This window comes from Elephas maximus, chromosome 8 (genome assembly GCF_024166365.1).
Source record: "Elephas maximus indicus isolate mEleMax1 chromosome 8, mEleMax1 primary haplotype, whole genome shotgun sequence".
Taxonomy (NCBI): domain Eukaryota; kingdom Metazoa; phylum Chordata; class Mammalia; order Proboscidea; family Elephantidae; genus Elephas; species Elephas maximus.
In genome coordinates, this window is record NC_064826.1 from 49917830 (window position 1) to 49935912 (window position 18083).

The following is an 18083-nucleotide window of genomic DNA, read 5'->3' on the forward strand; positions in this document are numbered from 1 at the left end:
TTCAGATGAATTGTACACTGTTCTTCCTTACATCAAGGTAAAATTTGTTTGCTGTAGCTTCTTTCTACTACTTCTAAATCTACCACTTTGGAGACAGAAAGAAAATGTTTATTCCCTCTGATTCATGACATCCCATCAGTTACTTGAAAACAGCTATCATGTCACTTTGTAGCTTCTCTTTCCTACATTACATATTTTCAACTTCTTCAATTATTCCTTATGACAGAGTTCAGAGTTACTTTAAAACCTAGATGTTCTCTGCTGAATGTGTTCCAGTTAGTCTCTTGGCATATGTCTCTGACTCTCTTAATATATGATGCTCAGTATTATTCAGTAATGAAAAGAAATATTGATATATGCTACAACATAGATAAATCCTGAAAACATCATAAGTAAAAGAAGCCAGTCACAAGTGATTACATATTGCATTATTCCATTTCTATGAAATTCCAGAATAGGCAAATCTAGAGACAGAAAGCATAATGGTGTTTGCCTAGGACTGGGGGAGAGGGGTGTAAAATGGGGGCCTGGGGAGTGACAACTAAGGAATGCAGCATTTCTTTTTGGGGTGACAAAGATGTTCTGACATTGATTGTGGCGATGCTTCAACAATTCTGTGAATATACTAAAAGTCACTGAATTGCGTACTTTAAGAGTAAATTATATGGTATGTGAATTATATCTCAATAAAGCTATTTAAAAAAGAAACGTGATGCTTAGAAAGGAAATCAGTACTCTGAAACAAAGTGTTTTCACCTCTAAATCTCAGCTTCACTCTCTCTAAAATGGATGAGTTAATAAACTCTTTACCTTGTTGATAAAGTTGTTGAATCATATTTTGCTACCTCATAATTATGTAAGTTATTAATTAGTTTGAGTGACTTTCATCACCTCATATCTGGATTACTAACACAGTCCACTTGTTGGTAACCCATTTTTTTACACATAGTGGCAAGAGTTTTTTTGAAGCACCTATTCCCCAACTCACTAAGAAGAATATAAGGAACACTTAGTACCCATTGTATCAAGTCCAATTCTTCACCTTTGTATTTAAAGCTCTTTTCCAACTTTGTTCTATACTTCCTACCATTCTTCACAGCCCAGCTAAATTTTAGTTATAAAACACTTGTTCTCTCCTATAGACACTTTGCATATTAACCCTTTTAGCTGGTTATTACTCTCAAACAAAATATACCCCTTGAAACTCCCCACCAATCCCAGTCATCATATCCTTCAAAAGTTCTTTCAAAACTTTCTTCTCTTGGAATTTGCCCTCAGACTGATCACTCTATTACCTGTATCCTCTCAGAAGTTTATATACAGCTAATTTGAAGTTCTTATTCTTTCATTATTATCCTTTAACTCCTAAACTACTTGACAAGATTATCAAATGAGAGAGGTAATGTTTATGATTCTGTTATACCTTCTTTTCTCCAAAACACTTTCTGTAGTCATTTCCACCAGTACTCCGCCATGATTGCTTCATCTTTTGCTGCAACTTTTTGTTAGTCATATGCTCTATCTGGTCCGAAGCTTGCAGGAAAAAAGAATCACAGTAACAGATAATCCAAAATGACTAATACACAAACACTATATCGAAAGTTAACTTCCTTAAGCTTAATTTCAGAGTTACTCATGAACATCAACATTTAGAGTGCCAAGAAATACAAAAAGGTAACTCAAGGCTAATTTTTACAGATGAATTTCAGAAAATAAGACTTCCAGATAGATATCAATTTCTAAGTTTTAGTACATCAATGAAGAAATTTGACTACCAGCCCCATCTTCTAATCAGTCAGCCTTTCCTGTGGTGTGTGTAAGACAAAGATGGAGTGCAACAATGGCAGTTGGGATCACCAGCCTGACAGGGAGAGATCAGGCAGTGAACTTAAGCAATTATATTAGGCACTAGATACTGGGTGAAATGTCTGTCCAGCCCCAAGAGCTCATCTTGCCCAAACCAGTTAGAGCTGGAAGAATGGGGCCATCAAGTACATCAACCCTTCACCATTTTATGAGTGAGGAAGCTAAGGTCTGTTAACAGGAGTGCCATGCCCAATGGCACAGGAGTTATTAACAGGGTCATAAATACTGGTTCAAAATTTGACAAGGAAGTTCACAAGCTGCTCCAGAGGAGGTCTGTTACGGTGTGGAGCAGATTTGTTTGTGTGGGTGTGTTTTATTGCTCTGGTCATTTTTTATACATGCTTTGATTCTTTGTCTCTCATCTTCTCAGATTATGAGGAAATCCTTCAAAATGTTGTTTGTGAAAAAGAAAAGTGATAATGGGTGGAAGAAAAAAGGACATTACAAAGGACGGGAAACTGAAGAAAAGGAGAAAGTTACTGACCCGTTTTCTCCCCGACTTTTCCTGCTCCCCACTGTCCCCATCTCTGGTTCCACCGCGGCTCCGTTCCCTTCCCAGCTGCCTGTTTCCCACGGCCCAGAACGCCACCCGACAGGGGTTCTACATTTTGAAAACCCTTGCGTGGGTGCGGAGCTGGGCATGCTCAAAAGCTCAGGACTGGCTTTGCTCGGCTCTCAACTTTGGCAGCTCTCCCACCGCCACACCGAAAGCGGCAGGTCCGCACAGATCCCTCGGTGTGAGTAAACGGGAAGAAATTATCGCACTCCCTCGGAGGGAGGCGGGTGGCAGAACGCGAGGACCCAGCCTCACCGGGCAGTTCCGCGCTCCTGTGGGCGCTTCCAGGGCGCGGGCTCGGGGGGTGGGGGGTGCCCGGATCTCGGGGACTGCTCGGCGCCGGGGAGCGGCCGGGCACGTCGGGAACGCGGGGGCGCGCCCCTCCGAGGGAGCTCTGTCCGAGGCAGGTGCGCGGGAGCGCGCTCTGGGAGTGGTCCCAGGCTGGCGGGAGGGGCGGGCAGGGGCGGGGCCGCGGCGGCGCGCGGACGCCGAGCTCCGCGGGGCTTGGAGAGGCTGCGGCGCGGCCAGCGGCGGGAGGGTGGCAGCTGCTGCATCTGGAGGCTCCAGATCCCGGGCTTCTGGGCGCTGAGGGGCGCCAGGAGCGGAGCCTGGCCTTGAGGAAAGGCTTTGAAGAGGCCGCCTGCTTCCTTGCAGACACCTTTTTCCTAGATTCCGTTGACGAAGTGGGTGGGGGTGGTGTGGCCCACGTCGGGAGGTATTTGAACTGCCGCATCCAGAAAGAAAGAATTTCCCCGTGTTTGGAGACAGCACATCGGACGTGGAGGGAGCGGCGGTAACCTCTCGCTCTTGGCACAATGGGCTGTACGCTGAGCGCCGAGGACAAGGCGGCGGTGGAGAGGAGTAAGATGATCGACCGGAACCTCCGCGAGGATGGCGAGAAGGCGGCGCGCGAGGTCAAGCTGCTGCTGCTCGGTAAGGGCGGCCAGGCCGGACGCCGGGGTGGGGAGGACGGCCTGGGGGTCCCAGGGGCCGAGGGGGAGCAGGCCGGTGGGCTGGGCGCGGCGCGCCGGGCTGGCTGCTGCCGGGGCTCGGCGTCTTCGAACCCGAAGGGAATGTGTCGAAGCGGCCGATGGCGCGTCTTGTAGCGCCCGAGGGTGGTTTCGGAGAGGGAGGCTGTCCAGGGCGGTGCAGCGCCCAGGGGTGCCCTCCTGTCCCCCGGTCGTCTGCCTCCCATCGCCGTGGAGGGCGAGAACTCGGCCGCGGTGGGGCAGGAGCCTCACTTCATCCGAAGCTTTCGTGTGGCCCCTGCAGGTAGCCAGGGAGCGATTTTAAAGCGGCAGATGGCGCGGAAACCCTTTTCTTTGAAGTTAGCTCAGCCTTGTAAAGATGAGCATTCATGGCAAGAAAATAAGAGTCTCCCTCCCCCGGAGACCTTTCATACCCGGTGTTGTGTCGCGGTTGTGGTTTCACTAGTCCAGAGTGGCACTTTGCGTGAAATCAGTGAACCTTTTGTGGGGCCTTTGGGGTTGAAATGTGTCTTTCCTGTCAACTTCCGATGGCGATTCAGTAAGTGTTACAGGAACACTGATTGTATTTACCTTGCGGAAGGAAATAGGCTGCTCTACGTGCTTTATTTTTCCTACTCCGGGGGCATGGAAACCACCAAAGTTGGGTTACGTTCGCTCCAGTCGTGGATCAGACGGATAAATGAGTGAGGAAAACTGATGTGAAAGGTGCGAAAGGGTCACGCCGACAACAGGATTCTCTCTCCGGCCGCCACGGTTTCTGATAAATGAGGTTTGCCAGGTACAAGCCAGGATTTTGTTTAGTCTTAGTCCTCATAATGAAACGTTACGTGGAGGACTTTTTCCATTGCTAATGGGGGAGAAAATAAAAAAAGAGTAAACCAGGGTTTTGACTCAGGGATATGTTAGGAAGATATTCACAGTTTAAGATGTTTAGTTTTATGAGTTAGGGTTTTCTTTTGTTTCCTTGACTCCCTTGCCCCCACCCCCACCCCACTCTAAGTAGAGACAGGTTTCTCAGAATCTTCATTTGCACTTCCAGCGATTGCTTATATATATATAGACATACATACAGTTATAATAAAAGAGAAATATTGCAGAAACCTGTTTTCAGCAAGCGTCTGTGTCACTGGTTTAATGACTGCAGAAAAAAATGGTGGGTTTTTTTCCCCCATCACTAGCAAGCTTAGAAGCAGCGAACCTGGCATGACTAAAAGTAACTATGATCTGAGTCATTCTGAAAGTAAACTGAAATAACTTTGCATTTCAAAGACCTGAATGTCTTTACCTCCTCCCCACAACATAAACCTTCCTCAATTTATACTGTTTACCTGAGGTTTTGCATTAATACCAAAAAACCAAACCCCGTGCCGTCGAGTCGATTCTGACTCATAGCGACTCTATAGGACAGGGTGGAACTGCACCATAGTTTCCAAGCAGCATCTGGCAGATTCGAACTGCCGACCCTTTGGTTAGCAGCCGTACCACTTAACCACTACGCCACCAGGGTTTCCTTACATTGATAAGAAATACTATATTTTTGACCAGGTCAGTATATTTGCAGTGTACTGAGCACAGAAGAGACACAATTTGCTAAAGAAACACTTCGACTTTTGTGAATTGCATGAGCTTGAGAGTAAAAATAAGACAGGATTAAAAAGTTCCTTTGTTTAGTTTTTGCCCTCCTGCTCTGGTATTATTTTTGTATATTTCATCGTATCTTAGCTTGAGCCAGCCATCCACCATGTTTAAGACAATTGCAAAATGATTCCTCTGGTGGTGGTGGTTTATGCTTTAATGAGATGTCTGTTAGAAAGGGATAGAGTTTATTTTTACTTATATTCAGAATAGACTAGTGTTTCTCAACCTTAGCACTATTGATACTTTGGGCCAGATAATTCTGTGTTGTGAGGGCTCTTCTTACATCATGCAATATTTAGCAGCATCTTTGGCCTCTTATGATTTGGATGCCAGAAGTCTCCCCCTCAGGTTGTGACAACCAAAACTATATCCAGACATTGCCAAACGTTTCCTGGAGGCAAAATCAACCCTGGTTGAGAACATCTGGTCTGCATTAACAAATATAGTTGAGTGTGTGATGTAGAACCAAAAGTTTCATCTCTGCAGCATTCTATAGTTAGAGTCATGGGGAATATGTAGCAAAGTCATGATTTTCAGGGGAAATTATAAAATTCTAATTTCTTTACACAAAAAACATTAAGAAAGATTTCAGAATGAAAAATATTTTAAGTAACTAAATTCCTTCAGCTGTCTTTTCTAGCTTTGGTCTTTTTCTTTCTCATCTAGCTCTGCAGGAATCCTGTTACATCTCTCTCTTGTAAGGCCCAACCCTCCTCTGTCTTCTCTCTCTCACCCCCAATCTGTTCTACCCTTTTGCCCAGAGTTCCCACACAACAGAATGCTGGTTTACTTATTTCAGAAATCTTAATTCTTGGAATGTTTGGAATTTTCTCTTTTTTTCCCTGATTTGATTTTTAGCAGTGAAGTGTAACCTTTGCCTCTTTTTTGGATGTTTAAAGCCGTATATGTAAGTGGCTCAGTGAAATCATCCCATATGAAACATGGCAACTGAATCAACTAAAAGTGTAAAATGGCTTCTAGGTGACCTGTATAACCAATATCACTTCCATTTACATCGAGGCTTCTTCCTCTTCAATTATTTTGTTTTCCATTGAATTATATATGTGTGTGTGTATGTATATGTTTATCTAACAGCATATTAAATAGATAATTATATTGTATTTTTTCTCTTAGGGGAGGTGTGGTCATTTTAGTCATCTGGGCTGAGAAATTCAAGAATGAGACTTACATATTACTAGTAAAATGGTAAAAATAGGTGTCTGTAATTTTTTTTTTTTTTTGCCAGTAGATTTTACTCTCCTTATTAGGAGCAGTGAATTAGGCCTCATAGAAGAGAGGACATGGTCTAATCCTTGACCTAAAGGAAAGTAGGTCAGGTTTTGAGTGGCTTAAATCTTTTAGGTTTAGTTTCCAGGCTTTACTATTACAATAACAATCCTAAATGGAGAAATTTATTTTAATAATGAAATCTTTTTTTTCCCCCATTACATATGACTAACTGTCTCAGGGAAAAACATCTTTTAGTGCTATATCCTTGGGGTGCATTATCTGTCATCTTTTTAAAGTTGGCATTAGGCCTGTACTGTTTTTCAGTACCCATAGTGTACATGTGGCCCCTAATTAAATACTTTATTGTAATTTTCTAAGATGTGAGGGGTTAGATCATAAAAAGTGAAATTTCCACATTAATTGTTCATAAATTCTTTCATTCCAAGGTTCTGAGCTTTATTCTCCATCATTCCACCTCATTATCCTCACCCCCAACCCACCCACCCCCACAAACAAATGCCCATACGGGTTAGGTGAAAATGAAGTCAGGGGATTGAATCTCTTCTGCTTGGTGGTAATTTTTCCATTGCTACCATCACACACAGCTATTTTGGCTGCTACATCATCATTCTTTGTTGCTCCCTTTGAACTTGCCCTATGACTTGCCTAGTTGAGAAATTTTGGCATTGCAGGACTTTGTATTTGTATTGCTTTAGCTATTTTCCTAGAATTGGCCCACGATCTTAGATGTCAGAAATTCCATTTCCTTGAATAAATGGACCTAGAATTTCAACATGGGTTGTGCGCTTCTCTCTCATTGGCCTACCTTGTATTAACAATTACCTTAATAGAAGCCACAGGTGATATAAAAGTATGTTTTGAAAGTGATTTTTCTCTATCTTCCATTTTTCTTTCTCACTTTCATAGTTCAGGTCCTTCTCTGTCTTTGGCAGCTAATTCCAGGAGGCTTTACACTTCTGATTTTTCCTCTCTAACCTGTTCTTTCTACCATAGGTGTCTTTTCAAAACAAGCTAGTTCCTTGCTTAGAAACCTTTGTTGACTTCTCTGTGGCCTGCAGAATAAAAGCTAACTTCCTTTCCCCAGAGCACCCCCATCCTGCATGTGTTAAAGCATGTTTGCATTCTCGGTTGTTGTGTCCTTTAGCCACCCTGGGTGCAGCCTTGCTGACTGTGAGCATTTTGGGGCAGAATCCTTGTAAGTCCTGCTTGTATCCCTGACAACCCTTCTGTTTTTTCATGTACATAATGAGTTCTTAATTATGCTAAATTAATGTCTTGTATAGGATCATGATTTACGTGGAATATGAACCTTACATTTTACCATTTTCAGTATCAGTAGGTATAAATACCTACTCAGACAAACGATGTAAATAAAAAAGAACAGTAAAAGTATGTGATGACTAAAATAAACGTATCTAAAATCAGCTTGTTTGGGTTAAGATTTTTTTCATATTTATAATAACTTTTTACAGTCATTATATTTATTTAGTGAGAGAGAAGTAAGTTAGATAAATTTAAGGAAATAACAATGGGCATTTGTTGAAGGAAGGCTTGCTATGTTATAGTTATTAAATGATTTTTTTTTTTTGGTAAAGGTAAATCTCACATTCTGATCTTTAATTTTGACCTCTTTTAACGTAAATAAAGAGGGTGAGTCCTGTTAAATTTATTAACGATAGGAAATCCCTCTTAATGGAATTTAGTGGAAGATAATATTTAAACCTGGAAAAGGTTGCTTTAGTTTTTTGAAACAAAAATTGATTGTCCAACTTTAATTTTTATTTTGTTATGCATTTCGCACTGCCTTGGAAAATTCAAGGTAGAATAAATCCACTGGGGGCACCTAAAAGTATTGGTCACTTTTACAAATGAGGGCCTGTTCTGGGACACAGTTACATAGCTGAAATTCATATCCAAGATGGCATTTGAGCCTTACGAACTATGGTCAGCCTAGGTGTGTAAAATTTAGGTAGCTTTCTGTTGTAACTTGATAAATTAAAAACATTGACAGAAATAGGACAAAAATAATTTTTACATGATTACCACAAACTTAGTGACTTACAACAACACAAATTTATTACTTTTCATTTATAAAGATTGGAAGTACAAATTGGATTTCACTGGGCTAAAATAAAGGTGTTGGCAGGGCACCTTTCCTTCTTGAGGTTCTAAGGGAGGATATATTCCCTTGCCTTTTCCAGCATCTGTCTTATGGCTGCCTGCATTCATTGGCTTGTGGTACCTGTCTCCATCTTCAAAGCCAGCAATGACTGGTACAGCCTTTCTCCCATAGCATCACTTTCCTGCCTTCCTCTCTCGATTATAAAAACTCTTGTGATTACTTTGGGTCCAACCAGGTAATCCAGAATAATATCCCCATCTCAAGATCCTAAATTTAATCACATTTGCAAAGTCCCTTTTGCCGTTCAAGGTAACATTTTCACAGTTTCTGGGGATTGAGACTTGAGTATCTTTGGGGGAGTTAATATTCTGCCTATCGCAGCCTACTCTCTGGTCTCTCTACAAATTCACATAAGTCTCTCATGCAAAATAAATTCAACCTCACCCAGCATCTCTAAAAATTCTCAACCCATTAGAGCTTCAACTCAAAATCCAAAATGCATTCGAGTCTCATCAGTTCAGATGTCTCATATCTCATCTAAGTAACCTAAATCAGGTATGGGAATAACTGATACTGGGAAAAATCCCTCTCTATCTGTGTGAAATCAGAAAACCATCTGTTCCCAGTATATAATGGTAGGAGAGGCATAAAATACCAGTTATATATGTTCAAGAAGTGAGAAAACAGACGAAAAAAAGGCATCACCAGTACCAAGCAATTTTGAAACCCAGCAGGTCAAGCTTTATTAGGTTTCAAGGCCTGGGAATTAGCCAGTGTGGCTCTCTGCTCTACCCACGGGACATGGGCTCCGTCTTTGGAGTCATCCTTCTTTTTTAGTGAGAGATAGCATAAATTTAAAGATGACTAGTTTTATCAGCCTGTTTCTTACCTGTAGAACTGTGGGAGTCCAACAGCATTCTTTCATGTCGTCTTCTCTCAACTTATGTCTTTCCTCTCCCATTTCATAAGCAATAAGAAGCCAGGCTGCACCACTTTCTTTGCTTAGAAACCTCCTCAGCTGTATATCAAAGTTCATTGCTTATAAATTGGCTTAACACATAATTGAAGGACACAGTTCAACTAAGCTTTTTATCAATTTATAACAAGGATCACCTTTCTTCCAGTTTTAATACATGTTCCTTACTCTCATCTGATTCCTGACAGACAGCACCTTTAAAGTCTGCATTTCTACCAACAGTCTGTTTATGACAATTTAGGTATTTTAAGATGATATATGTTTTCTTGTTCATGGTCCTCAGTCTTTCTGAGCCCTCACTGTTAGAGACGTTAACATCCATACTTCTACAAACAGTCTCTCAAGGCATTCTCAGCTTTTCTGTCATGCTCGTCAAAATTCTTTCAGCCTCTGTCCATGGCCAGTTCAAAAGCCATTTCTGCATTTTTAGGTATTTATTACAGCAGCATCCCACTTCCAGGCTTCTGAGATATTTCAGTAATATACTCATATCTTTTAGTAACTTTAGGGAATGCATAATGACTGTAATTTTATGTTCTTTAATACCTCACAGTTTATGTAATTAGCATGGTAACAGTAATAATCACCAATTTCTGGCACTTCATAATGAACCCATGATATTTCATTTAAGTCATAATATGAAACACTTTCCTTCTTTGACTCCTTTTTATTGTTGTTAGGTGCCATTGAGTCAATTCTGACTCATAGCAACCCTGTGTACAACAGAGTGAAACACTGCCTGGTCCCACGCCACCCTCATAACCATTGCTGTTTTAGCCAATTGTTTGTTGCAGGCACTGTGTCAGCCCTCTTTAGTGAAGTTTTTCCCGACCATCCAGTCTAAATAGTGTTCCTTCATCTTCCTTCCTAATACACCATGCTGAAATCATCGTGTGCATTTACTTTTTTACTCTCTGCTGCCTCTGTGGGTTCAGCTCCATCAGGGAAGGAATCCTGTCTGACTTATGACCTGATGGGTGGCACATAGTATTTCTTCATAAATATTGGTTGAATGAATGAATGGATAAATTATTGAACATTAATTTTGGGCATACCATTTATTGACTAATAGTTCTTTAAAAGAAAAAAGTTGATACATTTTCTTTGTTCCTTGTGCAATTTTAGCAAATTTTGACACATCATATCTTCATTTACGCATTATCTACATCTTGTAGGTTAGAGTAACAAAAACTTGCTAAATTATTCCTAACACAGGTCTAAAAAGTAGAATTAATTTGGGGGACCAAATTCTTGTTTCATGGTCAGAAAAATATTGTGACTCTTGGTAAATTGATGGTACAATGTGGGCCGTGCTGGCTTTCAGGACCCATCAGGTTATACAGAAGCTCACCACCAGTCTGTTCTTTAGGTCTTGCCTGTCTTTTATGGTAAGAATTATCACTGATGGTATTTGTAAAGTATGTTCTGTGTTTTTGGCATCAAGTTATGCCTCACACAAAATTCTTAAGAGGCTTAATAATCTATTCAGGGAAAATATATAGATGACATAATGACAGGGAAGAAACAATAAATGCTAGGAGAGGTGAGCTGTAATATTGGGGACTTCAGTGTTTCTCTTGTGGGGTGAGGGCATGGCATGTCTCTAGAAATTACTGTGATTATAAATTGATCAACCTCCTTGATGTATTTCTAAGCTTACTATTTGATCCTGATTAGCTAGCTGTAAACTGTACTGTATAAAAACAGACAGACAAACCCATTGCCAGTTACAACTCATAGCAACCCCATAGCACAGAGTAGAACTGCTGTGGAGGGCTTCCAGAGGGTTTCCAAAGCTATAAATCTTTACAGAAGCAGACTGCCACATCTTTCTTCCACAGAATGACTGGTGGATTCAGACTATCAACCTTTTGGTTAGCAGATAGGTGCTTAACCACTGCACAGGAGCGCTCCTTCTGTGCTGTAAAACCAAACTGCTTGCCGTAAAGTCAATTTCTACTCATACTGACCCCAAAGGACAGAACAGAACTCTGCCCTGTAGGGCTTCCAAGGAGCGGCCAGTAGTTTCAAACTGCTGACCTTTTGGTTAGCAGCCAAACATTTAACCACGTGCAACCAGGGCTCTTAAAACCAAAACCTACTGCCATCGAGTCGATTCTGACTCATAGCAACCCTATAGGATAGAGTAGAACTGCCCCATAGTTTCCAAGGTGCGCCTGATAGATTCGAATTGCCGACCTTTTTGGTTATCAGCCGTGGTACTCAACCACTACGCCACCAGGGTTTTCCACCAGGGCTCTTAGACTTATAATTTAAAAGACACTTTGCTATCTGTGAATTTCATTTTCTCACATTCTCTTGGAGAATGCCTCCAAGGCTTATTTTAGCTCTGTAGGGAGAACCTCCAGATAAGGAAAGATAGTTGACCTAGAACTCTGGTGGTAAAATGTTTCCCTGGAGACTTTGTTCAAGTTACCCCAAATTTTTTAAGCTTCAGTATTCTTTTCTATAAATGCAGGATAATAAAAGACTCTACTGCATAGGACTGTTGGGGACAAAGTAAGCTAATGCATCTAAAGCGCTTAGGACAGTGCATGGTGCCTATGTTCTTAATAAAATATAAGCTGTTATAAATGCCTTAGAGTCTCTCAGGGGGCAGCTGCCCTGCAGTTTGATCCATTTATGGTCATAGACATTAAATCCCTTCACTGGCTCTTAGCAAAGGGTGTGTATCTAGCAAAGACTAAGACGTATAAATCAGTCTTGGTTACTGGTTTCTGATCCCACTACAGCTTTCTTGTGGGACATGAATTTCTGTTAACAGTCTCCGTGCTGGGACTAGAGCAGGTAAATACCTGTGCTATGTTAAGAATAATACACAGAGTAAATTCTAAGTAATTGGAAAACTTTGCAAATGATTTAAACATAATTTCCTTTCCATTTTATTGCCTATTTTCAAAATAAACACAATAGTCTTGCAAACTTTCCTTTTATCTTTCTTGAAAATAAAACAAAGCAATTAGTGTAAATTATGAAACATTATTTGAGTTGATTCAAATGAATGTGCCATTTCTCGGAGGAGTGTATGATTACTTCCCACAAATTTTTAAACCTTTCTGAAACTCCCTTGTACTGATGACTCAAAAGAGAGTCTTAATAAAACTCTAGAATTACCATGAATTTACTTGTAAGGGAGGAGAAGCATCTCTTGAAAAGTGGTAGTAACCTTGATATAGAAATAATGAAATGCTGAATCTGTTACAGTATTTCTGCCTTTTAATAATGTTTTAAAAGAATCCCTTTAGATTTAGCATTCGTTTGCCTAGAACTCATGTTTACCTTGCCTTTTAGGGTACTGTCCATGATTTTTCCCCAGTAGTGTACTGATCTATATTGCCCTTTTTTTTTTTTTTTTTTTGAGCACCAAACATTCAGCTGGAAGCCTTTTCTTCAGGCATACTGTTTGTTCTTGTTTTTCAAGAGGCATGGAATCCGCAGGTACACCTAACATTAATATCAATACGCTATAGTAGGAGTGATGAAAATTGCCTTCTTACTTTATGTGAGTTGATGGTAGTTCTGAAGTTAATGTAATTTCAGGAAGAACATTTATTTCTATAAAATTTAAAATTGGTCCCCGTATGGTGCTCACTGACTTCACAAATTGAGCACATCAGTGCACATCAAGAAACATATGCATGGACTGTGGCGTGACTGTAAAAAGTCATTCTGCTGATCAGTAAAGATGCTGGAACTGGTGACATGAGGCTCCTCTGATTCAAGGCCAGCACCCTGCCCTCACTCCCACTCACTTCTCTCTTGCCACTTGAACCTTTCTCCACTCACCCTGGTTCTCTGTAGCATCTTCACAGTTCTTTAAATGACTCCTGTGTCCTGGTCCATAAACATGCTGTTGTCATGTTCACGACTAAACTAATGAAATCCAAACAAAGCTCTTAAATAATATTTAATCTTTCATTGTTTTCGCATCTAAACTTTTCAGATTATTAGACTTCATTTTCCCACTTTCCATCCACTCTTTAACTTTTATTTTAAAACTGTGGACTATTTTATTGATACAGAAGTATTGAGTAACATACCACTTACATAACCCACACCTATGTATTTTTTAAAAGATGTATATTATGCCTTTTCTGTCTCCTTCTTTGCTTCTGGAGTTCCTTTTATGTATTCAAACTTCTGTATCTTTTAGTCTTTCTCCTTTTTTCCCTTTGTTTTTAATCTCTTTATTTTTATTGTATTTTGTTTATTTTTTTTGTGCTTCTGGCGATCTGCTCCTGTAAATATTACAACCTAGAAAATCCTGTTAAGCAGTTCTACTCTGTCACCTGGGGCCTCTGTGAGTCGAAAATCGACTCAGCAGCACATAACAGCAATAGCATATATATTCTAGTTCACTGTTGTCTTTTCAGCATTGACCTAATGTGCCTTTTAATGTATTGCATCTTTAATTTTAATGGTGACGTTTCCATTTCTAGAAACTATTTCTATTAATCTTCCTTTGAAAAATTAATTATTATTTTATTCTTATATTTTTTCTTCTAGGTTGTTTTTTAAAAATATTTTAAATTATGTCTATCTTATAGTCTCAGAAAAATTTATTTAAAGTCCTTAGGGTCAGCTACGTGTGGTATCTTGGCTGTCTCTCATGGTATATTGCTTCCTTTTGTGATTTTATTTTATTTTACCGTGAGCGTGTATTATCCAGCACATTGTCTCTGTGAATCCTATGTACTCTGGTTTGGCTGCAGTTTTCCTGTCAGTTCTTGGGTGGGTGGTGAGGAGGTGGGAAGAGGCAGGTTTATTTCTAGTTTAGTTAACATAGTGTATCCAAAACTGAAGGCATTGCCTCTCACCCCCTTTCTCAACTACTTCCTCCTCCCACCTGGTTTCTCTTAGTTGGTGGCACTACTGGCCCTTCACTTCTGATTTGCTTTCAAACTCACTAAGTCAACAGCCCGTAGAGTTTATTTTCTAAGCATTTTACTTATTTTCCTGCCTCACACTTTCTGTTCCAGTAATATGGAATTTATGGTTTCCTTCATTCCTGTGTTATTTTTTACCTATCTCTACTCTTTGCTCTTGTGGTCTCTGCTTAGGATGAGAGGTGAGTGTGAGGTGTGTGTGTGTATTTGTGTGTGTGTTGGGGGGTGGTTTTCTAGTACTGTTCTGGGGATCTTCACTGAATTCCATCATGCCATTGTCCCTGGCATCCAGCCTCTTGTCAGCTGACATCTACGGCTGAAGTGGAAATAGACTTGTTGATCCGTTATGTCATCTTGGTCACAGCCAGGACCATCTTTCCTGCTGTCTTGGCCCTACTTTATCTTTGGGGATGCTGTAAACCTCCAGATCTCTTGTTTTTTGTTTTTTCCCCCAGGCAGCCCCTGCCGTGAAGCCACCACATGGTAACCAGGCTTTTAGCTCTTCAGTGCCCAACCTCCTCCTATCTTCTCAAGAATGTGGGAAATTACATGTTGCATCCATTCCACAGAGGTCTGGGGTGCAGGGGAGAGGTGAGCTCAGGCTTTCCCTCTGCTTAACCACACTGCTTGACCACACTTCTTCACCAGGCTGTTTGGATGTGGCTGCTGCTGTGTTGCTGCCTAGGCTGCCTGGAACACTTTCTTCTCTCAGGACCCCAAACAGCAAGTTTGGGAGGCAGCTGTGCCTTTAGCAAGCTCTTCATTTTCTTTGACATACCAGCCATCTCTGAAACTTTGGCCCATTGTGGAAATCAAGATAGAGATCTGACCCCCAGCCTCCCTTCTCCCCAGCTGCCTTTTGTGGTTGCTACTCTGTCCTATAGGGTCGCTATGAGTCGGAATCGACTTGACAGCACTGGGTGGGTGGGTTACTTAAGCCATTGAGTGCCCTGTGCTCTGTCACAAGTGGCTCCCAGGCTTGCAGCCTCTGCCGTGCAATGCCTAGAATGTAAGCCTCTTGTGTTCTTCCATTTCTATCTGGGTAGCTCTAATGTACCCTGTCTGCTTCTTCTCCTGTTAGGCATGTAAATTAGAAGAGAGAAGAAACGCACTAGTGATTTTCAAAAGATTGCTTGTGTTGTATTCCCTGTTGCCGTTTATACTTCTGCTTTTTCCTTAAGAAAGCTGGGTTCTTTTATAATTGTCCTCACTATATGTCCTTGCTCGCATCTCTTGTGCTCCCTTGCCTTGTTTTCCTAGAGCAGCTCTTCTCAGACTTTAATGTGCATGCAAATCATTTGGGAATCTTTTAAAATGCAAATTATCATTCAGTAGGTTTGGGGTGGGGCCTGAGTCTGTATTTCTCATAAGCTCCCAGGGGATGCCCGTACTGTTTATCCACTTTTTTAGTTTTTTAGTCTCATAATTTAAGAAGCAAAGTCCTAGGTCAGCAGATCCTCCTGATTTTTTTTTTTTTTTAATTTATCCAGTTCATAATCATTTTCCAAGACTAAGCCTGCCTTTGCTGCATTAATGAAGTCTCCCATAACCTTCCCAGTCCTAGTGCCGTCGAGTCGATTCCGACTCATAGCGACCCTATAGGACAGAGTAGAACTGCCTCATAGGGTTTCCAAGGAGCACCTGGCAGATTTGAACTGCTGACCCTTTGGTTAGCAGCCATAGCACTTAACCACTATGCCACCAGGCTTTCCCCCCATAACCTTATCAGTGTTTAAATACAGTTAAAAATCTTTAGATGTGTTTATACAGTGCCTTGTATAAAGGTAGCACTTCCTGTGTCTTATATATTCACATGTATGTGTACACATTATATATAGTGCCTGTCATTAATTATTATTGTTATTATATGGTTAAATTTCTTCTAGTCTTAATATGGAGACTCGTTTCAATTGTGTGTTATGAAAAAAACTATTTGATACTATCTTTCATGCAAACATGCATACTGCTTTCTGGAGTGAGATCAAAAGATGTAATTAGTGATAATGAATCTTCTGTGTGTTTTGTAAGAATTTTCAAAATAGATTTCTTTTGATGATAAGATTATCCAGATCAGGTTGAAAGTGCCCCCATACTAATCTTTTTATGACCATTTTCATCTGGTAATGTTCATGATGAGATTCATTTTTCAGAAGTACATAAAAGATGATTGTAAACTCTAAGAAAGTTTATACTCACTGGACTAAAAGTAATTGGCTCTGCTATTTTTATGTAACCTCAGCTCTCCTAATCTATAGACAAGTACAACAGAATTTCCATTGCCTTTAAAAGTGAATTTCTGATCTTAGAAAACTACTCTTTACATTAATATTTAGTGACAGGTAGCTGTAAAATATGAAATATTCTGTGATTAAATATAGCAGAAGTGTTCTATAGCTTCTAATTTCATCATGTTGCTGTTGTGTACCGTCCAGTCCCTGGTAGTGCAATGGTTTAGAGCTTGGCTCTGGTTTGATCCCAGCCAGTGGCTCTGCAGGAGAAAGACCTGGAGATCGGCTTCCGTAAAGGTTACAGCCAAGAAAACCCCAGGGAGCAGTTATACTCTGTCAGATGGGGTCTTTGTGAGGTTTCATCATAGACGGTATCATTTGCTGGTTGGGCTCACGTTCAGTTAGTTTTGACATCTGGTTCTTATGAAACATATGTAAATTCACTCAACAAATACTTGTATAGAATTCCAATTCTGTGCCTGCATTTTTTGGATATCTGAGAATGGAACAATCTTTGGGAAGCTGATACTAATTAAAATGGAAAAAACTGTCCTTAAGCAATTTACCATTATTATTTTGACTTGTTTTAAGTTTCAGTATAAAAAAATGAGTTCTCAGTTTTTCCCTTTCTCTTTGTGTCTTAGTATTCCTTTGTGGTAGATCATCTTAACTTTATTTTGGATGACTGCCTTTTATAGGTCAAGTTGAATTTTACTGCTTTTTGCCAAAAGCGGTTTTAAAACTTTCAGAGCAAAGAATAAATAATGAGGTCCAAAGTAATTTATAGCATGCACATGGTGGTGCTTAGAATTTCAGAGCTCATTTCCTGAAAGTTACCAACAGGCAAATGTAGCCCATTGTATAGGCCTAACTGTAACATCTGAAATAACTTAAAGCTCTAATCTAAAAAGTAGCTAAAGTAGAAAGTGTTATTGAAAAAATGTAAAACTTTTAAGAAACTCCTAGTAGTGGCCACCTTTGGAGAAACACTCAGCAGGATTTACGCTTTATAAGTCTACACTTCTCTAAACTTTGGAATTGTATTTGGGTACATATAGATGTTTTTGTCCCTCAGTGAACAAATGTTTTTCTAAAATTAAAAACAAACACTTTTAGAAAATTCAAGTGTCTGAACACATCTGTCAGATAAATAACATATTTTTTTCTGAATGTAAGCAAAAAGGCCTTGAGGAATTTCTAGAATGAGACCAGATACATGAGGGGTGGGGGGGTGTTTGTTGAGAGCTAAACTTTAATATTTTAGAAATGATTAGTAGCATTCTAGAAATGGTTTGGCATAAAGATGACTTGTTTGTATTTTTGAAAGTAAAGGCTAAGTACTTAAGTTTATGGTAGTTTCAATTATTAAGTATTACATGGATAAGTTTGCAACCAGTATGGTCACCTTGGAATACCTGGGTGGCACAAATGGCTAAGCAGGTGGCTACTAACCAAAAGTTTGGTGGTTCGAACTCTACCCAGAGGTGCTTAGGAGGAAGGGCCTGACAATCTGTTTCCAAAAGGTTACAGCCATGAAAATCCTATGGAAT

The 18083-nt window shown here is 40.3% G+C and overlaps 1 protein-coding gene across 3 annotated transcripts in view; it reads left to right on the top strand.

The window, feature by feature from the left end:
• The first annotated feature begins 2511 nt into the window (after positions 1–2511).
• The window catches only part of GNAI1 (G protein subunit alpha i1), an 84435-nt gene continuing 68863 nt past the window's right edge, over positions 2512–18083 (top strand). Inside the window, exons 1-2 of one of the 3 annotated variants that reach the window (XM_049893667.1) lie at positions 2512–2603; positions 3191–3355. In XM_049893667.1, the coding sequence (XP_049749624.1) occupies positions 3238–3355 (118 nt within the window). In that variant the 5' untranslated portion in view covers positions 2512–2603; positions 3191–3237. Of the gene's footprint in view, positions 2604–2763; positions 2830–2920; positions 3356–18083 lie in introns of those variants that run through there. The other 2 variants (XM_049893668.1, XM_049893666.1) reach the window with 2 other exon arrangements.